The sequence below is a fragment of the Hypanus sabinus genome, chromosome 16, assembly GCF_030144855.1.
Source record: "Hypanus sabinus isolate sHypSab1 chromosome 16, sHypSab1.hap1, whole genome shotgun sequence".
In the NCBI taxonomy this organism is placed as follows: Eukaryota; Metazoa; Chordata; class Chondrichthyes; order Myliobatiformes; family Dasyatidae; genus Hypanus; species Hypanus sabinus.
The window spans coordinates 3,271,080-3,296,515 of NC_082721.1; the positions used below are offsets into that span (position 1 = coordinate 3,271,080).

General features: G+C 40.0%; 1 protein-coding gene across 1 annotated transcript in view; it reads left to right on the plus strand.

The window, feature by feature from the left end:
* LOC132405770 (tyrosine-protein kinase ZAP-70) overlaps positions 1 to 25,436 on the plus strand; it is a 135,962-nt gene that overhangs the window by 45,116 nt on the left and 65,410 nt on the right. The window contains exon 2 of the mRNA XM_059990780.1: positions 10,927 to 11,452. Within this exon, the coding sequence (XP_059846763.1) occupies positions 11,051 to 11,452 (402 nt within the window). The 5' untranslated portion in view covers positions 10,927 to 11,050. The remainder of the gene's footprint in view (positions 1 to 10,926; positions 11,453 to 25,436) is intronic.

A 25,436-nucleotide genomic window follows, 5' to 3' on the forward strand; every position in this document is an offset into this window, starting at 1 on the left:
TGCAGCCCATCAGGATGCTCTCAATTTTGTCTTAATTCATACCAAAATGTGTATGTAGGTTGCTGTATTTGAACAAGTTCTTAGACCAAACAATGGGCATCATGGAGAAACAAAAGATTGCAGATGCTGAAATCTGGGAGAACTCAGTGGGCCAAGCAGTATGGGAATGGGAATGGGATTGTTGATGTTTAAATTCAGTATGATGGGTTTTCTAAATCTTATCTTTCCTTGAACATCAGCCTTGCTGAAAGGTCTCAGCCTGAAAGATCGACTCCCTATTCCTCTTCATAGATGCTGCCTGACCTGCTGAGTTCCTCCACATTTTGTATATTATTCTGTGCACAGATATACTTTCCACTGAACTTCTGAAGTTCCGAAGTGGAATGGGAAATGTTCTGCAAACATTCACAGCCAAATGTACACCAACTCTACTTCTTCTCCAAAACAGTAAAGTAAAAAATTCACTTAGTAGCCACCACTTTGGGTACCTTCTGTACTTAATAAAGTGGCTACTGAATTTATGTTCATGGTCTTCTGCTGCTCTAGACCAACCCCTTCAAAGTTCGACGAGTTGTGTGTTCAGAGATGTTCTTCTGCATCCACTTTTGTAACATGTAGTTATATGAGTTACTGTTGCCTTCCTGTCAGCTTGAACCAGTCTGGCCGTTCTGCTCTATCCCAGAGAACTGCCGCTCACTGGATGTCTTTTTGTTTTTTGCACCATTCTCTATAAACTCTAGAGACTGTTGTGTGTGAAAATCCTAGGAGATCTTCAGTTTCTGAGATACTCAAACCACTAAGTCTGACACCAATAATCATTCCACAGTCAAAGTCACTTAAGTCACACTTCTTCTCCATTCTGATGTTTGGTCTGAAAAACAACTGGATCTCTTGACCATGACGGCATGCTGTTATGCATTGAGTTTCTGCCGCATGATTGGCTAATTAGATACATTAATCAACAAACAGGTGTACATGTGTGCCTAATAAAGTGGCCACTGAGCGTACTTTGACACTGTAAATGTACAAAGTAGAAATCATTGTATCTTGAAATGGAAACTGAAGGAACATTTGAAGTGACTGAAATAGAGAACTAAAGACTCAGCACTGGGACTAATTTAAAATGTTCAAACAAACAGCGTTCCGACACGATAAGTAAGGTAGCTTTCTTCAGCTATGCCTCTATAATAGTAAGTTATATATAAGTCTGTGAGTAAGATGTTGTTCCTTCTTTCTGGTCTGCATTCTCTAGCATGTGACACCTTTGGGCTATTTCTATCCACCATTTCATATTTATATTGGCTACATCAAGTTCAAATGAAAATTCATATGAAAAGAGCCATTGTCATTTTGACAGTAAGTATGAAAGTCTGGATTCAGTATTTTGAACTTTTCAGTACTGAGTTTTAATTGGAGACTTTGCAGAATAAAGTAAGCTGTTGAGTTGAAGATTGCTTTTGTGAACTTAGAACCTACTAAAACACCTCATGGGAGTCTCTGGAATTCTTGAGCAAATAGTTTGCAGATGTTTTGCTAAACACTGATATTCATAGATAAATTGAAGAGATACAAGCTCTCAGTCAGCATTAAGTTTTAGGAACAATCACTGTACATAATTCCAATAGTTGAGAAACAGGAGAGTCCACTTGTCAGTCTTTGCTTGGTGCAGTTTTTAATTGATTCTATTGTATTTCTTTGTTCTATTGTGAATGCCTGGAAGAAAATGAATCTCAGGATAGAGTTTGGTGACAAACTGTATACATACTTTGGTAATAAATTTATTTTGAGCTTAAACTTCTTCGTGGTAAATAGAGAATTTCAGATTTCAAGAATGCGCAAAAAAGTAAAATGAAAGAAGTCATTTGGTCACACTTAGTTGGTGTATTTGTGAAAAGGAACTTTGTACTTTCCTGGCCATACCGCCTAACAATATCTGACATTAGTACTTCTTTCAGTTACTGAAGATTCATTTGTTGTATGGACAATTTACAGGGGTTCCCAACCTGGGGTCAACAGGCCCCTTGCTTAATGATATCAGTCCATTGCATTAAAGAAAAAGGTTGGGACCCTTTGATTTAGAATAAATATCAAGAACCATGTCCATGCATCAAAAATAATCAAGTTTCATGCATTGACTAGTAAATGCAACCTTTCTGATGTTAGTTCGTGGAGGGGTTGGTTGGGGAAGACCAGACTTTAAAAAAAATTCAAGCAGCCAAATTAAATTGTACTGCATTTCATCTTGTAACATCTAATTAATTAGCGAGATATGTTATTTAGTGTCCTGATGAAGGGTCTCAGACCAAAACATCGACTGTTTACTCTTTTCCGTAGATGTTGCCTGGCCTGCTGAGTTCCTCCAGCATTTTGTACGTGTTGCTCATGATTCCAGTCCAGTACTGGAATGAAAAAGTATTTCCATTCTTGATGAATGGTCTCGGCCTGAAACATTGACTGTTTATTCATTTCCATAGATACTGCCTGACCTGTCGAGTTCCTCCAGCAGTTTGTGCGTGTTGCTTCAATTGGCTCATTCGTGAACTTTAGTCAATTCCTTCTTATTCTGTTTACTGGAAGCAGCCACCCACAGTGCAATGTCCACAAAGAGACTGATTGGATTCTTGTCAATGGTGTTACTCTGGAAGGTTTTACACACAGCAGCTGGCACGTGAAGTGCATATAAAAATGGCATTATTGAATAGTCTACTGTAAACTCATTGTTTGGCAAATGGTTGCACTACGTTTTACTGGGTTCTACTGCTTCTGTGCTCTTAGTTCAATGTTTGGAAAACTTCTCAAAGCTCATGTCTTCAGCTGAGTCACTCCCCTTAACCACATCCCCTCCTGGCGTAATGGCTGTTTCCTTAAGTACTTTGGACTTCTTTTATACTAAAGCAGTTACATAAATGATAATTGTTGTAATTTTCAGAAACAAACTTAATACTACAATTAATCCCTTATTACTCTTTCCCGTAATAGAGCAAAGTAGTATTTAACAAAACCGAAATCTAAAAAAAATGCATTAAAGAATTAGCTTGAGAGTCCTCTTACCTGCTTTAAATCCCCGCAAAAGGACTGTAATGGCTGGGTGGAGTTTCCAATTTCTACATTTTCCTGAAGTATTATCATAATAAAATTAATTTAACTGAAAATATTGTTTGTTAAATTCAACATGTGAAAAATAGGAAATATTTTACTTGTGGGAGACTTGGTTTTAACCTCATCTGTATTCTCTTAGTAAAAGGAATCAGGGAACAAAGAGGATCATTCATAGATTATAGAACTTTACAGCACATACAGGCCCTTCAGCCCAGAATGTTGCTATATTCACCCATACTGATTCTTCGCTTGAGCAATGAAAAATGAATCCTGATGAAGGGGCTTGGCCCGAAACATCGACTGTTTATTAACTTATTTCTGGTGGTATTTTTTTTAATGTGCTGTGGGTGATATATGTTTTGTGGGTGCGCCATGGTCAAGGGGAATGTTGTTTTGTTTGGTTGTATATATATACATAGTCAGATGACAATAAATTTGAACTTGAAAATTTTAATTGAAGCAGCTTGTGGTAGTGCTTGTGTGATACAGGAAATCCAAAACCATGTACTAATTATGAACATGAGTTCAAATGGTTCAGCCTTGAGAATCCGGACCATTTTTAAAAAAGCTGAAAGCGCAAAGCCGATGTCAGTTAAACTGTTGACTGTTGTGGAAACAAAGAACTTCATTCAAAGTGGAAGTCTTGCCTTCTTCTCTCCCTATCCTAACATCCAGATAGCCCCTTGAGCTACCAAGTAGTCCTCATTTACACCAACCCACCACAAAAGAGCTGCATGACCAGGAGAGGTAGGAAATGGTTTCCCCCCTTAATTTCTAGTCCTGCTGAAGGGTCCCTGCCTGAAATGCCTGCTGTTTATTGATTTCTATAGATGCTGCCTGACCTGCTGAGTTCCTCCAGCATTTTGTGTGCGTTGCTCTGGATTTCAACATTTGCAGAATCTCTTGTATTCAAAAATAAATTCAGAGCAGTTCTCTATAACCATCATCTTCTAATGCTTAGTTAGTTTCTCTTTGGGAACCAATTTGACCCCAAATTTTGCTGTTCTTTACATATGTCAAGTTGTCACAACTCAGAGTATATTAATTTCACTGGACTTGTTAAAATTCAAGGATAATAGTTTGCAAATAGGTTCAGAAACAGTTATTATCCCTCAGTAATCAGGCTCTTGAATGAGAGTGGATAACTTCACTCAACTTTACTCCCTATCACTGAACTGTTCCCATAACCTCTGGACTGTCTCCTCAAAACTAACCAATAAGCTTCAAGAACTTGGCCTCAATATCTACTTGTGCAATTGAATCCTCGATTTCCTCACTTGCAGACTCTAGTCAGTTCAGATTGGCAACCACATGTTCTGCACAATCTCCACCAGCACAGGTGCACCACAAGGCTGCATGCATAACCTCCTGCTCGACTCGCCTTATACTTATGACTGTGTGGCTCAGCACAGCTCCAATACCATATTCAAGTTTTCTGATTATACCACTGTCAAAGGCTGAATCAAAGATGGTGATGAAACAGCATATAGGAGGGAGATTGAAAATCTAACTGAGAGGTGCCTTAACTAAAAAGAGAGCAAAAGGTAGTAAGATAGTGTTCATGGGCTCATTCAGAAATGTGATAGTGGAGGAGAAGAAGCTGTTTCTAAAACATTGAGTGTGTGTTTTCAGTCTCCTGTATCTCCTCCTTGATGGTAGCAGTGAGAAGAGGGCATGTCCTGGGTGATGGGGGTTCTGAATGATGGATGCATTTTGAGGCATCGCCTTTTGAAGGTGTTGATGATGCTGGAAGATCAGTGCACGTAATGGAGCTGGCTGAGTTTACAACTTGCTGCAGCTTTTTCTGAACCTGTGCGGTGGCCCCTATACCAGATGGTGATGAAACTAATTAGAATGCCTTTCACAGTATTTTTTTACCATTAACTCAACTTGAAGGAAATTATGGCACATCTTACTTTCCTTTTTTGTATAGTGGGCAATTAATGGGTATGTAAATACCATAACATGCAACCCATCAAACTTGCTTTTGACTTAGGATTCATCTTAAGAAGGATGTGTTTGTATTTCCAAGGCTTATAGATGATAGAAAGCCTGGTTCTTTGAAAAGGGAAACGGAATCTCAGAGAAACACTACCTCTGTTCTCTTGAGCCTGACAATACTTACATCATGCAATGTGTTGGATTAGGTGTAGAACTGCTGTTAATTAGGACACATCAGGACCAATACATTTTGGCCCAATTAAGTGGCTGTTGCAATTAGCTGAAGTTTAAAAGGTATAAAAAAAACAACCATTTAACTGAGTAACAATTTAGGCATTTAAATGAAATACAGAACCAATTTGAACACTATCAATGTGACTACAGTACTATAAAACCATGTTCCTAATAAGTATCAATGGAAGAATACATTTACCATGTCCGTTTGATTGATTATAAATGAACAAAATCAGTGAAGACACCTAGTGCAGATAATGGACTGCCTTCATACAATGTTGTTGGCTATTTCATCCTCCAAATCTTCATTTCATTATAACATTCAAGATGATTGTTGATACCTTTAAAATCTTTGTAATTCTTAACTTATTGAAGGAATGAAATTGTTTAATTTCCATATCCAGCTGATTCTGGCAGCTCTAAGCTTGAACGCTTGAAACCCCAGTGAGCAAAACAGTTCCAAATTGCCTTACTGTTTAATTCTCACCAACCGTCAGTGATAAATATCTCTGCTTTTTAAACAGAAACATCACAAACTACATGCAACTGTTGCTATTTAAAAGCTATTTGTTCTAAGCACGGTGTAGTGTCCAACGACCACACAAATGCATGCAACTAATGCTAGTTAGAAACCGTCCAGCAACTGTCTGCTATCTCAAATAAGTGGTATAATGTCCCAAATAAACAAAGGGAATCTGGCTATTTTCTCTATTTAGCTCTTGTCCTTTAGAGTTGTCACAAATAAATGGCTGCTCTAAATAACCGACATCCAAATTAACTGGAATCCTCAGTATTTTCCTTGTAGTTTAACTTTCCTATCCTTGCTTGTCATTTTTATGTAATAATCTATATACATGTAATTATTTAGTAATTTTCTAGTAATTGTGGTATAGCCAATTCTGTCTTTTCTAAGAGTTTTTCTGATGCAGGTGTCACATCACTTGAATCTGGCTATTTCATAGGTTAATTATTTTCACTAAAAAGTTGTTATCCCTAGTCTGAGTATGAGGTAACCGCAAGTTTTTTTTTGTTTATTCTTTGTTCTTGTAACACTCAATAAAACAGCTGTAACCACGAAGTTTTATGCCTCACTACTGACTTCCGAAGAACCTCTCAATCAATACACCAGACCCAAAAGAATGGGAGTTGTGTGCTAGTTTATCTCACATCCCAAATTAATGATTAACATCAGTTGATCATTCTAGTTCACTTCAAAGCTCCTGAATCTCATTAGGATCTGCTTCAGCCACAGAAGTGCCAAAAACAGTGGATCTTCCCCTGATCCCACCCCAAGACACGAGTTCTAGGCACATGGCAGATAACACACGTTCCTGTACGTGCAAGATTACCATAAGATACACACGCCATAAGGTACGTACACCATAAGATGCACAGGCCATTATGGTACACAGTCCATAAGGTACACAGACCACAAGGTTTACAAACTGTAAGCAGTAGCCAATGCCATAATCTAAACTGTAAGATAAACAGGACCACCGACAAACTATGTCATAAGGGGTCTACATAGCCTTAACTGGAAAAACATGTGGAATGTTTTGGAAGAAGTGGAAATTTTTGTATGTTCCAATACTGTCTTTCACAGGAAGCCTTGCAACTTGCCCAACACACTAACTGAGAGCCGTAGTTGGCAGAATCTTGTTCTATACCCCATGACAAGAATTGTACTGACCACCGAGCTTTACCAATGCAGCACAATAAGTAGCTTATCTGGATGCATCACAGTTTGGTATGGTAAATGTTCTGCATATGACCACAAGAATCTGCAGAGTTTTGGCCACAGAGCACATCACAAGAACCAGCCTCCCCTCTATGGACTCTGTCTATACTTGCTGCCTCAGTAAAGCAGCCGACATAATTAAAAACCCGAACCTTCGTCAGGACTCTTCCCGAAATATCGACTGGTTATTGTCCTCCATAGAAGCTGCTTGACTTGCTGAGTTCCTCCAGTATTTTGTATGTGTTCTGGTGGATTTCCAGCATCTGCAGAATCTCTTGTGTTTAAGGTTAGCCATGATCTTTCTGGAAGGGAGAGCAGCTGTGAAGGAAAGAATGAACAGAATAAATAGTACAGAACCAAACCCTTTGGGCCCTCTAGTCTGTGCTGAACTGTTATTCGGCCCAATCCCATCATCCCACACCTAGACCTCCCATCCATGTATTACCCAAACTTTTCTTAAATGTTGAAATTGAACCCCATCCCCCAATTCAATTGGCAGCTCATTGCACAGTTGTACCACTCTCTGAGTGAAGAAGGTTCCCCTTAAATACTTGACCTTTTACCCATGACCACTTGTTCTCATGTTTCACCCATGACTTCTACTTCTCATCTCATACAACCTCAGTGGAAAAAGACTGCTTGCAGTTACACTATCTATAATCCTCGTAAGTTTGTATACCTCTATCAAATTTCCCCTCCTTTTCCTATGGTCCAGGGGATAAAGTCCTAACCTATTCAACCTTCCCTATAACCTGAAAATCTTCTTAGAAATTATAACCAATCACTGTGCCTGTTGAGTTGGGAGCAGGAAGAGCGAGGAAAATAATTCTGCTAAAATAATCAAGCATAATCTTGTATTGAGTCTCTTTGAGCGAGGAACAGTTTTATGTGTTAATTTTTTGATGCCTATTTAATGAATTAAATAGTAAGCAAATGTAACATACTGTAAATGTCACCATGTTCATTTTCTTCCGGGCATTCACAGTAAATATAAAGAAACAACAAAAAAACAAAATAATAATAATAATAAATAAATAAGCAATAAATATCAAGAACATGAGATGAAGAGTCCTTGAAAGTGAGTTCATAGGATTGTGGGAACAGTTTAGAGATGGGCAAGTGAAGGTATCCCCACTGGTTCAAGAGCCTGATGGCTGAGGAGTAATAACTGTTCCTGAACCTAGTGTCGTGGGTCCTAAGGCTCCTGTACGTACTTCCCAATGGTGGCAGTGAGAGGAGAGAATGACCTGGGTGATGGAAGTCCTTAATGATAGATGCTACTTTCCTGCGACAGCGTTCCATATAGATGTGCTCATTGCTGGGGAGGGGTTTACCCATGATAGATTGGACCATATCTCCTACTTTTTCTAGGATTTTCTGTTCAAGGACATTGGTGCTTCCATACCAGGCTGTGATGCAACTAGTCAATAGCAAGTTCAAATATTATGTATAGTAGAACCAAATAAAGGTAGCTTTACTCAAAACTGTCAAATGATGTGTCAAGAGATCTCAAGTGCATTTTGTAATGGGAAAGGAGTTATCAAACAACTGACTTCTGAACAAGCTGCAGGAAGTCAAACACAGGAAATAACAGCAAGTTCACTGCCTTACTCTCATGCGGTTGAACTAAGTTAGCTCACAAAATGCAGGTGCAACACAAGTAATTGCTGCATTTTGACAGAACCCTTTAACTTTAGAGATAATATTTGCATCTCATATTTAAACATTGAAGGAGCTTAGCTGTTAAGAAATAAAATCATTGCAATTAAACATGGAAAAGCTTAGGCAGCCATGAAAATTAGCATAAAGAAGGAAATGAAAATCAAGCTGGTACTTGATGTGTGAAAAATAACAGACACACCACCAACGTGTTCCACAAAATGGCCACATTCTCCTAACTGAGGCATACATACAGGCAGAGGCAACTTACACTCTGCATTTCTTGTGAAGCCACATGCTTGCTGCTCTCAATAAAAACACTTTAGGTGTTGGCTGACTTAGTATGGAGAGCATCAGTTACCAATAGAACAGTACTTAAAGCATTAACTATGAATGTAAGAATGAAAAATCATTGTGTGGTTTATTTTTGAAAACAGTTTTTATTATAAATAAAGTTTATTTTGATATATAAAATAAAATGCTCTTCAGCAAGAATTGATAATGAAATATAATTGAATTTCAATGAAATTGAAATAAATTCTGAAAAGGACTAGAATACAAAAGCAAAGATATAATGCTGAGGCTTTAAATGCCAGCCCAGAATAATTGAAAGGTCAATGTTGGGACCAGAGACCAGGGTTGGGCTGGTTCTGTCCCACTGCTCCATGACATTTACTCTGCTGTGGGCCTGCTCCATCTCCTCTGGGCTTTGTGTCTGTGGGCTCCGCAATGTTTACAGCACTATGTGCTCAACTGAAGCTGAGGCTGTGGGCCTCCTCTGAGCTTTGTGTCTGAGGATTTTTGTTCAAAATGCCATTTACTCACTTTTATTGTTTGTACCATTTTTTCCCTCTCTTTGCAGCATGGATGTTTGATTTTTTTTTAATGGGTTCTTTTGGGTTTCTTTGTTTTGTGGCTGCCCATAAGGAGATGAATCTCAAGGTTGTAGAATTTATACATACATTGATAATAAATCTACGTTGAACTTTGAATTTATAAGATATTGTTCAGACTGCACCTGGAGTATGATGAACAGCTGAGGGGCCCTTATCTAAGAAAGGATATGAAGGTCCAGAGGAGGTTCACGAGAATGATCCTGGAAATGAAAGGGTTAATGTTCATGGAGCATTTGAGGACTCTGGAGCAGTACTTGCTGGGGTTTAGAAGAATGAGGGGGATCTTATTGAAACCTATCAAATATTGAAAGACCTAGGTTGAGTAGATATGGGGAGGACGTATTGGGGAAGCCTCAGAATAGAGGGAGGTCCCTTTAGTACAGAGACGAGGAGGAATTTCTTTAGCCAGAGGGTGGTGAACCTGTGGAAATCATTGCCACAAATGGCTGCAGAGGCCAAGTCATTGGGTACATTTAAAGTGGAGGTTGATAGGTTCCTGATTAGTCAGGGCATCAAAGGTTATGGGGAGAAGCCAGGAGAATACAGTTGAGTGGGGGGTAATAAATCAGCTATGATGGAGTGGTAGAGCAGACTCGATGGGCTGAATAGCCGAATTCTTTTTATATGTCGTATGGTCAAGATGGCTCTGATTGTTGCTGGAAGGGTCCTGGCAAGTAAACGTTCAGCCTTAACCAGTGGCCATAGCAGCCAAAGCCTCAGATGTTTGTCACTTAGCTGCTGAAAGATAACATTTGATTCCTACATTTTATTCCCAGTTTCTATTCCACTAAGTTAACATTCAGGATTAAGAGTGGCAGTAATATCTGTAGGTTGCAGTGAGGTTCGGCATTATTAACAGGACGGAGGGGAAAGCATGAAATTCTGACAATTTTTAAGTTACTTTTTCCAGTTTCTCTGTCATTGCTTGGGGTTGCGTTTACTGGCATCAGATGTTCTGACAGACAATGGGCTTTCTGCTCCTGAATTTGGACATCTTCGGGCTGAAGGATTTATGGTCATAGCTTGGGCAGAGTCACTGTGTTCTGCAGGTGTTCTCTGATGATTAAATAAACAAGGAATAGAGAAAAATCAGGGAATTGGTGATTTTGATATTGATTAAGCAATGGCTACTTACCAAATTGTTTGTGATTAGTTTATATTCTGTATGTTGCTTGTGATGTTGCTGCAAGCAAGTTTCTCATTGTATCTTTGCCCCACTGTAATTGTACACATAACAATTTGGTTTTTTAGTTGTCAAAATCATTTTCACAGCATGTATATTTTTACAAAAGAAATCCAATTGTCAGAATTTTCCTTTGTCAAACTAATCAGTATGTTGAATGTTTTGTTGTCGTTTAGGTACAAGAAGGGAAGAAACAGGTACTGATCCGGGGAAGAAACAGGTACTGATCCGGGGAAGAAACAGGTACTGATCCGGGGAAGAAACAGGTACTGATCCAAGGGAAGGCCACAAGCAGTGACCATGCGTGACGCTGCTTTCCATCTTCCGTTCTTCTACGGCAGCATTTCCAGATTAGAGGCTGATGAGTTCCTACGGCTGGGAGGGATGACTGACGGGCTCTTTCTGTTACGCGTGTGCCTGCGTAGCCTTGGAGGCTACGTCTTATCAGTCGTCTTTGATCAAAAGACCCACCATTACACAATTGAACGGCAGTTGAATGGGACTTACGCCATTGCTGGTGGCAAGTCTCACTGCGGTCCTGAAGAGCTGTGTGAATATTACTCAAAGGACGCCGACGGACTGTGCTTCGTACTTCGTAAGCCTTGCCTTCGACCCCCTGGTGTCGATCCCAAGCCTGGTGTATTCGACAGCATCAGAGAAAACATGTTACGCGAGTATGCACGGCAGACATGGAACCTGGAGGTAAGCACTGAATTAATATTGAAGAGTCAGCTCATTAGAGAAACAAGCCAACTCAGTACTTTTTAACTTATATCATTTCAGTTTTAAAATGTAATTCTAGTTAAACAAAGACTAGTAGCTAGGAATGTCATACAGTAATTAAGTTAAATGTACGGTAAATAAATTAAGTGGGCTGCCTTGACAGAGTAACGGTTAACATGATGCTATTGCAGCTTGAAATTCAACTCCAATGCCACCTGTAAAGAGCTTGTATGTTCTCCCTATGATTGCGTGGGTTTCCTCTGGGTGCTCCAGTTTTCTCCCACAGTCCAAAGACGTACCAGAATAGGTTAATTGAATAGGTTCATTGTAAATTGTCCAGGGTTAAATAGGTGGGTTGCTGGACAGTACGGCCTGTTCTGCTCTGCATTTAGAAATAAAATAAATAAATTAAATAAAATTAAGGGAGGATGTTGAGGCAGATACAATTACTACATCAAAAAGGCATTTGGACAGGAAAGGCATAGAGGGACCTAAAGTGGGCAAATGGGAGTAGTGCAGGGGTACTCCTAGGTAAATATGGATTAGTTGGGTCATGAGGGACCATTTCTGTGCTGTATATTTCTATGATTCTAAAGCTAGGTGCATAAATAGAAAATTATTCCCAATGGCTGTTAGATGATTGTAGTAAATATTAATGGCATTGGTCTAAGAAGTAACGAGTAAACTAATCACAGTAGTTTTGCCATTTTAAAGGTTTTAATAAATGGATCAAATCTTACAAGCTGACATTAACTGTGCAAAAGGCTCATTGTGAGGAATAAGTCAAGTCAAGTCAAGTCACTTTTATTGTCGCTTCGACCATAACTGCTGGTACAGTACGCAGTAAAAATGAGACAACGTTTTTTTAGGACCATGGTGTTACATGACACAGTATAAAAACTAGACTGAACTACGTAAAAAACAACACAGAAATAAAAACTACACTACACTACAGACCTACCCAGGACTGCATAAAGTGTACAAAACAGTGCAGGCATTGCAATAAATAATAAACAGGACAATAGGGCAGTAAGGTGCTCTGAGTATTGAGGAGTCTGATGGCTTGGGGGAAGAAACTGTTACATAGTCTGGTCGTGACAGCCTGAATGCTTTGGTGCCTTTTCCCAGATGGCAGGAGGGAGAAGAGTTTGTGTGAAGGGTGCGTGGGGTCTTTCATAATGCTGTTTGCTTTGCGGATGCAGTGTGTAGTGTAAATGTCCGTAATAGCGGAAAGAGAGACCCCGATGATCTTCTCGGCTGACCTCACTATCCACTGCAGGGTCTTGTGATCCAGGGTGGTACAATTTCCGAAATAGGCAGTGATGCAGCTGCTCAGGATGTTCTCAATGGTGGGAATGTGCTGGGAATGACCATCCTGGAAATCAGTACTGGATGTTGAAAGGCCTTGTTAGAATGAACGTAGAGAGGATATTTCCAGTAGTGGGAGAGTCTAGGATCAGATGGCACAGCCTCAGAATAGAAAGATGAGGAGGGATAGTAGAAGCCAGAGGGAGTTGAATCTGTGGAATTCATTGGGGTATATTTTGGAATTCATTGAGTATATTTAAAATGGAGGTTGATAAGCTCTTGAGTAGTCAGGTTGACAAAGGTTATGGGGAGAAGGCAGGAAAATGGGGTTGAGAAGGAAAATAAATTAGCTGTCATCAAATGACAGTGCAGACTTGATGGGCTGAATAGCCTAATTTTGCTCCGATGTCTTATGGTCTTATGGTGAAAGTGGGTATGTTTGGGCACTCAGTAGCAGTCATACAAGCGCAGAAGTTGGGGACACGGAGGGAGGGGAAATAGTTGTGGCATGGGGGGTGGTGAAGGATGTCAGCTGACAATTGTGATCAATGCTGGTGTTGGGGCTGGGCTGAAAAGCTTAAGACAGGGAAGCTTAAGCATCCAAGCAGTGCACACCCACTCCTCTGGCCCAGAGTATAACATTAAACATCTCTGGCTGTGTCTCTCAGCCTCTGAACCAATCACAGCTATAGAGTTGCCCAGGGCCATTTCACATAATTCTAGGATGCCTCAGAGCAGTGAGATACAGCACATCTTCCAGATTTGATGCTGGTAACCGTGGAAGGGTGCTGAGCAGTGTGATCTGTGAATACAGCATTGGAAAGAGAGATTCAGAGTCCCTTTTGCAGAGTAGATTCAGCATGTCACCAAAAACCTTGACAAACTTCTATACGTGCCAAGTGTAGAGTATCTTATTGCATCACATGTCTAGGAACAGAAAAGTCTACAGAAAGTGATGGATACCGCCCAGTGCATCTTAGCCAGACCCCTCTCCGTCGCTGAGCACATATACATGGAGCGCTGCCACAGTTCCCCCCACCCCACCATCCAGGCCATACACTCTTTGTTCCACACCACCAGATTCAGGAACAGTTATTACCCCTCAGACATCAGGCAATGTGGATAACTTCACTCACCTCAACTCTGAACCGATTCCAAAACCTATAGACTCTACAACTCATGTTCTCAGGGTTATTTTTATTTGCATAATTTATTTCCTTTTTGCACACTGGTTGTCAGTCTTTATGCAGAGCTTTTCTTTTTAAACTCTATTGCATTTCTTTACTCTCCTGTAAATACCTGCAAGAAGATGACTCTCGAGGTAGTAATTATGTATTTACTATGATAATAAATCATAGCATATCGATCAAATAAATTAGAGCTTTGAACTTTGATCAATAAAAATACAATTTATAATTTATTGTGATGCTGGTATTATGAGAGAGTTGTGGATAAGAAGGAAGGCAGGAATGTGAGTGATGAAGCTTTGCCCTGTGGCTGACTGACTGACAGACAGACAGACATACTTTATTGATGCCGGGGGAAATTGGGGTTTGTTACAGCCGCACCAACCAAGAATAGTGAAGCAATATAGCAATATAAAACCATAAATAATTAAATAATAATAAGTTAATCATGCCAAGTGGAAATAAGTCCAGGACCAGCCTATTGGCTCAGGGTGTCTGACACTCCGAGAGAGGAGTTGTAAAGTTTGATGGCCACAGGTAGGAATGACTTCCTGTGACACTCAGTGTTACAACTCAGTGGAATGAGTCTCTGGCTGAATGTACTCCTGTGCCTAACCAGTACATTATGGAGTGGATGGGAGTCATTGTCCAAGATAGCATGCAACTTGGACAGCATCCTCTTTTCAGACACCACCGTCAGGGAGTCCAGTTCCACCCCCACAACATCACTGGCCTTACGAATGAGTTTGTTGATTCTGTTGGTGTCTGCTACCCTCAGCCTGCTGCCCCAGCACACAACAGCAAACATGATAGCACTGGCCACCACAGCCTCATAGAACATCCTCAGCATCATCTGGCAGATGTTGAAGGACCTCAGTCTCCTCAGGAAATAGAGACGGCTCTGACCCACCTTGTAGACCCATCAGTGTTCTTTGACCAGTCCATTTTATTGTCCATCCATATCCCCAGGTATTTGTAATCCTCCACTATGTCCACACTGACCCCTTGGATGGAAACAGGGGTCATCTGTGCCTTAGCCCTCCTCAGGTCCACCACCAGCTCCTTAGTCTTTTTCACATTAAGCTGCAAATGATTCTGCTCGGCTTTCAGAGGACTGGCACTGTCAACAAATATCCCATAAATTTAATTTAATGTTCAATTGCACTTTGAAGGGTGAACAACAGATTAAAACAAGATCTCATCCGGGGATTCCTAACCTTTTTTTATGCCATGGATTAATACCATTGAGCAAGAGGTCTGCAAACACCAGTTTGGGAACTGCTGAGCTAGTCCATTGTGTTTCAAATAGGAAACAAGATTTATTGTTCATAAAAGCTTGAAACTAATCTGTCAACATGAGAGGTGATCAGTAATGGGGGAGGGGATGCTAGTATGAATTAATAAATTGCTTTATTAAACAAAAGAACTTATAGAGACAGAGAATCTCTTATCTATGTGCCCAGTGCACTGCTAGCAGACCCCCGAACTGATCAACTCTTTCACATTCCCTTCCTGGTGGTGTTGTAATGTTCCCAGACTTAACACTCTCTCTCTGTTATTCCGATGTTGTCCCTTTCGTGATTCTTTCTCAGATTGCACTGCAGCCTCTGCCGCATTCCATAGCCTTGTACTTGTCGCAGTATTTATCATTACCATGTGTTCTGTTTGTTCTGTGATCTTCATGCAATCTAGGAATTCCATTGCACACTGGTGTATATGAAATAAACCAATCTAACCTAATCTGCTTCTAGTTTGATCAACAATAAGACTAAGATGCAATACGTACATAGGAAGCAAAGTATAATTCTCTTTCAAAATCTTTTTATTGATTTTAAGCAAACATAAATGAAACATTGAGTACAAATAGCTTGAGAGTACATATTTAATAAGTTAAGGTATAAATAGAAATAGTTAATAATCCATATATAATAACCTCCCAAACTCATAGTGGTTACAGAAAATGGAAAAAAAAAAGAAAAAAAACCCCAAAAAAACCAAGGAAAAAACTAACCTAACCAACATGGGCCATTGCATTATATCAAATATACGCAGTAGTGTCAATAACTCTGCACCTCTATCCAAATAATTAAAGATGATAAGAAAAAGGTTTAGGAAAAGTCAGTTTAGCTCATATGAAAATGTTGAATAAATGGTCTCCAAATTTCTTCAAATTTAACTGAGGGGTCGAAGACAACTCATAATTTTTTCTAAACTTAAACAAGAAATAGTTTGAGAAAACCACTGAAATGTAGTTGGAGGATTAATTTCTTTCCAGTTCAATAGGATAGATCTTCTACCCATTAATGTGACAAATGCAATCATCCGTCGAGCTGAGGGGGATAAACAACTATTATCCACCATTGGTAAACCGAAAATTGCAGTACTAGGTTGCGGTTGCAATTTGATGTTCAGAACTGTTGAAGTAATACGCAAAATATCTTTCCAATAATTTTGCAAATAGGGGCAAGACCAAAACATGTGGATCAATGAAGCGACTTCAGAATGACATTTGTCACAGGTTGGATTAACATGAGAATAAAATCGAGCAAGTTTGTCCTTGGACATATGAGCCCTATGTACAACCTTAAATTGTATTAGGGCATGTTTAGCACAAATGGAAGAAGAATTAACTAATTGTAAAATTTTCTCCCACTGCTCTGTGGGTACAAGACAGTGAGGTTCTTTTCCACTATTATGGAGTGAATTATTTCCATTAAATATGCAAGTTTCAATCTATAAACATTTATCATTTAAAGTTGTTACAGATAATTTTACTTATTTGGGTATTAAAATTACTAAGAAACATAAGGATTTATTTAAAGTTAACTTTTTACCTTTAATCGACCAAATCAAGCAACTTATTACCAGGTAGTCCCCATTATCTTTGTCATTGGTTGGTCGAATTAATGCCATTAAGATGATAGTTTTACCCAAATTTTTATATCTATTTCAAGCATTACCAATTTTTATTCCTAAATCTTTTTTGACATTATTGACTCCAAAATATCCTCGTATGTGTGGCAGAATAAAAATCCTAGATTAAGTAAAAGATATTTACAGAAGCCTAAGAAGGAAGGTGGCTTGGCTTTGCCAAACCTAAGATTTTACTACTGGGCAGTTAACATTCGATATTTAATATTTTGGACCCAAGAATCGGTCATAGTACCTTGCCCACAATGGGTAAATTTGGAGTATAAATCGGTACAAGACTTTTCATTGTTTTCTATTTTAGGATCTTTGCTTCCTTTTGCTTTAACTAAACTGAATAAACAAATAACTAATCCTATAGTTAAACATACATTACAAATATGGTTTCAATTTTGTAAATTCATTGGCTTGAATAAGTTTATCTTATCAAGCCCTATTATATCTAACTTCTTTTTCCAGCCCTCTTTTATGGACCAATCCTTTGTGTTATGGGAAACAAAAGGTATAACATGTTTCCATGACCTGTTTTTAGATAACAGCTTTATGTCCTTTGAACAGCTGACCAACAAATATAATTTGCCTAAAACTCATTCTTTTAGATACTTGCAAGTTAGAAATTTTTTTGAATAATATGTTACAGTCTTTTCCAGAGTTATGTCCATTGGATACTACGGAAAAAATTCTAGCTCTGAATCCTTGCTAGAAGGGTTTAGCAGCCATAATTAATAATATGATCATGAAATTACAGCCAGGGGTATCAGAAAAAATTAAGAAGGAATGGCAAGGTATAATTCTCACATCATCTATTTTGCAGAAATTGTCCTGAAGTTTATGACTTTCCATAGGACATTAAGACATAGAAGCAGAATTAGGCAATTCGATCCATCAAGTCTGCTCTGCCATTCCATCATGGCTGATTTATTATCCCTCTCAACCCCATTCTCCTCCTTCTCCCCTTAACCTTTGACATCCTGCCTAATCCAAAACCTATTGAACTCCAATTTAAATATACCCAATGAATTTGTCTCCACACCTGTTTGCAACAATGAATTCCACCAAGATACCACCCTCTGGCTAAAGAAGTGCCTCCTCATTTCTGTTCCCTCTATTCTGAGATTGTGCTCTCTGGTCCTAGACTCCTCCCCTATAGGAACCATCCTCTCCACATCCACTATGCCTAGGCTGCTGCATGTTTAATATTTCAGTAATATTTGAGTAATCTTGAAAATATATTGTTGATTAAGTATTTTTTTAAATTATTGAATATGAGTTATATGTATAAATATGTGAATTGCAATATATCATCATGCTACCACATGGTAAGTGTGCACCTCACTTAAAGTAAACATGAAGTTATATCCCCATTCCCGGACTCCTGCATATTCCTTTGAATTGGTTTAGTGTTTTGAAGTTACAAAACATAACATGGGCCTTTCAATATGTGATAGGTTTCACTGAAATGTCCCCTCTTTTGTCTAAACTCAGTGAATATGTGCCCGGAGTCATTAAATACTCCTCATGTAGATGGGATTTCTACAGGTTGTTATAGACCCTGGCAAAGTCGGCTGATGGAATCATTCTAGCTTTGCAAAGCCTAAGGTGGAAAAAATGATGTGGGTTATTGCTCAGTTATTACCACTTTAGAAACATAGAAACAAAGAAAACCCACAGCACAATAAAGGCCCTTCGGCCCACAAAGTTGTGCCAAACACGTTCTTACCTTAGAAATTACTGGGGTTACCCATAGCGCTCTATTTTTACCTGTCCGGGAGTCTCTTAGAAGACCCTATCATATCCATCTTCTTTACTTGGTGAGACCTTGCCATTTCCTGGATGTGAAATCATGATGTTAATTCCAACCCTTGGTTCTGGGACAAAAATAGAGGGCTGATTATCTATTCTAAGATTGTCCTCTGCTCCTCTCCTATCGATTCCTTCTTCTCCAGCCCTTTTCCACTTATCACCTCCCAGCTTCTTACTTCATCTCCCCCATCTCCACCCATCTGGCTTCACCTATCACCTTTGAACTTGTTCTTCTTCCCCTCCCCCACTTTCTTATTCTGTCATCTCCCCCCTTTCTTTCCATTCCCAACAAAAGGGTCTCAGCAAAAAATGTTGACTGTTTATTCATTTCCAAAGATGCTGCCTGACCTGCAGAGTTCCTCCAGCATTGTATGTTGCTCTTTAATTTAGATTGATCATTTTAACCAACAGATCTTTATGGATTATTTGAAAATGATGATTTTTGCATAATAGATGTGATTTTTTTTTTTTGTTTACTTTCTGTCGTCTGAGTCAAAGGTTTCAAACTTAACCTGAGGTGAGCGGTATTTTGCTGATTGTTGTGTTCTGCCCCTGGTCTGGAACCTGGAGCTGAAGTTACATTGCGACTCCCCCTGGAGGATCGTCCTGGCAACATCTGGTTCTGGTTGTTTCATTATAAGAAAGATGTGGAAATTTTAGAGATGGGGCAGAGAAGATTTACCGTAGTGCTGCTTGGGTTAGAGAGCATGTCTTATGAGGGTAGGTTGAGCAAGCTAGAACTTTTCTCTTTGGAGTGGAGGAGATGAGAGGTGACTTGATACAGGTGTACAATATGATAAGAGGCACAGATCGAGTGGATACCAAAGACCTTTTCACAGACTGGAAATGGCTAATATGAGGAAGCATAATTTTAAGCTGATTGGAGGAAAGAGTGGGGGGGATATCAGAGAGTTTTTATTTTACACAGACAGTGGTGGGTGCATGGAATGCTTTGCCACGTGTGATGGTAGAGATAGATATATTAGCGATAATTAAGAGACTTCTGAATAGGCATGTGGATGATAGAAGAATGCAGGGCTGTGTAGGAAGGAAGGGTTAGATCCAACTGAGAGTGGGTTAAAGGGTCGGCACAACATTGTGGGCCAAAAGGCTTGTACTGTGCTGTACTGTTCTATATTCTATACTCCTCTGTTCTTTAAGAAGTAGATTGCTGTTTAAGATCAAAAAGGGCCAGTCCCTTTGTTTAGCATGGTGCTTATCTTGTGCCAAGGTTATGAAGTAATTGGACTTCTAGGCATTGTTCATAGAGTGATAACCAATTAGCAAAGAAACAGGCCCTTCAGCCCAACTCATCCATGCTGGCTGTGTGCCCAGTGAGCAACATACATTCGTGCTATAGGTGCAGTTTCAGTAAATGAATGGAACTGAATATCAGAGTCAACAGTGACCAAATTAAAATGAGAAAGTCACTGATAAAGTGGCTGAGAAGCTACTCAGACAGACAGACAGACAGACATATTTTATTGATCCCGAGGGAAAGTGGGTTTTGTTACAGCCACACCAACCAAGAATAGTGAAGAAATATAGCAATATAAAACCATAAATAATTAAATAATAAGTTAATTAAATAATAAGTTAATCATGCCAAGTGGAAATAAGTCCAAGACCAGCCTATTGGCTCAGGGTGTCTGACACTCCGAGGGAGGAGTTGTAAAGTTTGATGGCCACAGGTAGGAATGACTTCCTATAACGCTCAGTGTTACATCTCGGTGGAATGAGTCTCTGGCTGAATGTACTCCTGTGCCTAACCAGTACATTATGGAGTGGATGGGGGTCATTGTCCAAGATGGCATACAACTTGGACAGCATCCTCTTTTCAGACACCACCGTCAGAGAGTCCAGTTCCACCTCCACAACATCACTGGCCTTACGAATGAGTTTGTTGATTCTGTTGGTGTCTGCTACCCTCAGCCTGCTGCCCCAGCACACAACAGCAAACATGATAGCACTGGCCACTACAGACGTAGAACATCCTCAGCATCGTCCGGCAGATGTTAAATGACCTCAGTCTCCTCAGGAAATAGAGACGGCTCTGACCCTTCTTGTAGACAGCCTCAGTGTTCTTTGACCAGTCCAGTTTATTGTCCATTTGTATCCCCAGGTATTTGTAATCCTGACAGACTTCTGCAGCTACGCTAGTAAACAGAAAGCCCTGGAAATACCTGGCAGGGTAATCAACATTTTTAGAGAAAGTAAGGATCAAAGCAATACTTGATATTGATAACTTATCACTGGGGTTGGGTGTATAGATTGGTAAACTAGTTTATTATTGTCACAAGTACCAAGGTCCAGTGAAAAATCTGTCTTGCATAGCATCCATACAAATCAATTCATTACATAGGTGCTTTGAGGTGTACAAGGTAAACGAATAGCAGAATGCAACAATGTTGCCAGGACTTGAGGACCTAAGTTATAGAGAAATGTCAAATAGGTTAGGACTATATTCCCTGGAATGTAGGGTACTGAGAGGAGATCTGATAGAAGTCTACAAAATTATGATGTGTATAGATAAGATAAATGAAAGCAAGATTTTCCACAGAGGTTGGCTGAAACAAGCACTAGAGGTCACAGGCTGAGAGTGAAAAGTGAAATGTTTAATGGGAACATGAGGGACAGGAAACTTCTTCACTCAGGGCGGTGAGAGTGTGGAATGAGCTGCCAGCACAAGTAGTGGATGTGGGCTTAATTTCAATATTTAAGAATTTTGGATAAGTACATGGATGGAAGGGATATGGTCCAGATTTGGGTCAGTAAGAATAGTTTGGTATGGACTAGATGGGTTAGGTTGATCTTTGAGTTGTTTAAAAACTGGACACAATGTTGTGGGCTGAAGGGTCTGCACTGTGCTGTACTGTTCTATGCTAGTGTCCTTTGATGTCAGTTTCTGTGGCTTAAACTGTTCAGACACCCTAGGTAATCAAATACCTTTATTATCTTCAAAACCACTGGAGCGCAAGAACTTGTCTGTGTGTGCTAGAAACAATAAGAGGTACAGAGAAATAACATGAATCAAGCAGACTGCAAGAACCACCAAATCAAGATAGGTGGCACCTTAGAGTCATAGAGCACAGCAGCATAGAAACATGACATTGGCCATTAATGCCATTAACCTGCACCTGGACCACAGCCCTCCATACCCTTCCCATCCATGTATTTACCCCAACTTTTCTTAAATGTTGCAATCAAACCCACATCCACCTCTTCTGCTGGCAGCTTTTCTACATTCACACCACCCTCAGAGTGAAGAAGTTCCCCTCATGCTCCTTTGAAACATTTCACATTTCACTCTTACCTAGGACCTCTAGTTCCAGTCTCTTCCAATTGAAGTGGGAAAAGCCAGCTTGCATTTACCCTATATATACCCCTCACAATTACCCTTCGTCTCTAGTTGTAGTGTCACCCAATCTCAGTGGAGAAAGCCAGCTTGCATTCACCCTAACTATATCTTCCATAATTTTGTATACCTATAATATTTCTTCTTTAGCTCATCGTTCCTACTGGGACATAGGCCACTGACAGCAGCTCACCAGAGTGCTTTGTCCTGGGCTAATCTTTTAGTTTTTCATGATGTAGCTCATCAAATATCCTTCCTCACCCAAGGATGAAGCCTTTGGAGCATCTGTTGGCATTTCTATAGCACTTGTTTTTTTACAGAGATGGGTGTCAAGCCCCTAAGCTTAATAATGAACTCTGAACAACGTAGGTAACTTCTGATTTCTTGTTTTCAGTCTTCAGCTACACCTTTAGCCTCAGTAAGCACATGAATATCTGCCTCTGTCACCATTGGTTAATCCAGAGCACCAGGGTGCCTCCCAGGCTTTCGTACTCAGAACCCCTCTACACTGGTTCATATATCCCAAACAATGAACACCTCCCACCTTGCTCCAATCCTTGGAATCACTTGGATTTATGAGAGCATTAGGATCAAATGGCCTCCGGGTAATGCAGGCTAGCCTGAATGTAGAATGAGAATCGGATTTACTATCACTGAAGTATATCATGATATTTATTGTTTTATGGTAGCTGTACTGTGCAAGATATAAAAATTACTACAAGTTACAAAATACATAAATAGTGTTAAAGATGAATAATGAGAGAGTGTTCATTTGTTCATGGTCTGGCAGAGGGAGAGAAGCTGTTCCTAAATCGTTGAGTAGTGGTTTACACTTCCCTGTACCTCCTAATGAAATAGAGCCGCTGGATGGTCTTCTTCATGATCAATTACATCAGAATATTGTCCGTGATTTTTACACCCAGCAACTTAAAGCTGTTCACCATGTCTGCTGCTGATACCTCAAAGAGGACTGGTGTGTTTCCCCTTCCTGAGATCAGTTCCTTAGTCTTGCTGCCGTTGAGTGTGGGGTAGAGGGCTCTACTCCATTCTCCATTTGAGAATCATCTGTGGCACAGGAAAGGCCAAAGCTCCAATGAGATTCAAGATTCAAGATTCAAAAACTTTACTGTCATTCTAACCGTACATCAGCTCTGCAGGGCAGAATGAGACAGCGTTTCCCAGGAGCAGTGCAATCATAACATAACAAATGCAACACTAAATAATAAACATAACAATAAATAGTAAAACACAACAGCCACATATCAGCTAAAAATAAGTTATAAGTGTCCAGTGCAAGTTAAAAGTGTCCAAAGCAGAGTCAGGTAGAGCAGCTATTTAGCAGTCTGACTGCTTGTGGGAGGAAGCTGTTTAGTAGCCTTGTGGTTTTAGTTTTGATGCTCCTGTAACGTTTACCTGATGGCAGAAGAACAAAGAGTTCATGGAGAGGGTGTGAGGGGTCTTTAATGATGTATCGTGTTTTCTGGAGGCATCGACTCTGAAAGAGGTCTTGGACAGAAGGTAGGGAGACCCCAATAACTTTCTCTGCTCCCCTAACCACCCTCTGCAAGGCTTTTTTTGTTGGCAGCACTGCAGCTGGAGTACCAGGTTGTGATGTAAAAGGTCAGCACACTCTCAACCACTCCTCTGTAGAATGTAGTTAAGATGTTAGTGGGGAGTGATGCTTGTTTAAGCTTCCTCAAAAAGTGCAATCTCTGCTGGGCTCGTTTCACAATCCCAGTGGTGTTCCTGGACCAGGTGAGATTGTCCGAGATCTGCACCCCAAGGAACTTGATGTTTTCCACTCTCTCCACTGTGGAGCCGCTGATACTGAGGGGTGTGTGTTCAGGCTGAGACCGTCTGAAATCGACGATCATCTCCTTGGTTTTGGTGACATTAAGCATCAAGTTGATGATGCGAGGTCTGAAGCAACTCAGTAATCGCACTGTAGATGGAAGAATCCAGTCCACAGTGGAAGGCAGGTCAGAGCAGAAAACCAAGTTCAAGTTTAATTATCAGTCAACCATACAAATGAATATAGTCAAACAAAAGAGCTTTCCTCTGAGCTCAAGGAGCAAAACATTTTACCAATGGCACATAGATCACAGCACACTGCAAATAGGACAAATACCACAATTGGTTACGATTTTAGAAAAATAACATGTAGACACAAAAAAAGAAAACCAACAATTTAGTCGAAGTTCCGGATTGGCATGCCTTTAGATTGTCCACAGGAGTGGCCAAGTCAGGAAGAAGAGTGGGCCAATCTCTATATGGGCCCAAACTCTGTATGGGTCCAAACTCTGTATGGGTCCAAACTCTGTATGGGTCCAAACTCTGTATGGGTCCAATCTCTATATGGGTCCAATCTCTATATGAGCCCAATCTCTACATGAGTCCAATCTCTATATGGGCCCAAACTCTGTATGGGTCCAAACTCTGTATGGGTCCAATCTCTATATGAGCCCAATCTCTACATGAGTCCAATCTCTATATGGGCCCAAACTCTGTATGGGTCCAATCTCTATATGGGGCCAATCTCTACATGAGTCCACTCTCTACATGAGTCCAATCTCTATATGGGCCCAAACTCTGTATGGGTCCAATATCTATATGGGTCCAATCTCTATATGAGCCCAAACTCTCTCTATATGGCAATTGGACCTTGAGCCATTGTGAGCGGATTTCTTGCTCACTCATCAGGCTCTTCACCCTCACCACTGTTCAGTAATAATTAAATTCCGTATGAGCAACTCTTTTACATGTCGACCACAAACAAGAGAAAATCTACAGATGCTGGAAATCCAAGCAACACACACAGAATGCTGGAGGAACTCAGCAGGCCAACAGCATCGGGCCGAGACCTTTTGGCAGTCCTTTTACATATCCAGTTGTTTTTCTCACCAACCTGAACCACTTCCCTTCTCTACCAGGAGAGGGCGGCATTGCCTAGTTTCTGCGCGGTTCAGTCTTCAGTGGAAACTTATTAGGAAGTCGCTGATCTATCAATCTTGTGTCAAAATCATAACTAAATTAAAGCTCAATTTTAAAATTAGTACTGGGGAGTTTTATGCTTTTAATGTCCAAAATAAGGCTGCTTATCATAAAAGGAAAATTGCATTCCAATGTATTTAAATCTGATTTTATTCTTTAGATTTCTTAAAGGTGTTTTACTTAGCAGGATATTATGTCACTACACAGGAGTCCATGAGTAAAGAAGGAGCTCACAGAGAAGGCGGGCACCTGTAACAGATTTAGGAATAAGTGGTAGATACACCCCAGTGTACCCTAGCATAGCCCTCCCTCCACCAAGCACCTTTACAACCAGCACAATCACAAGAAAGCAGCATCCATCATCAAGGAACCCCTGCCAACCGAACCATGC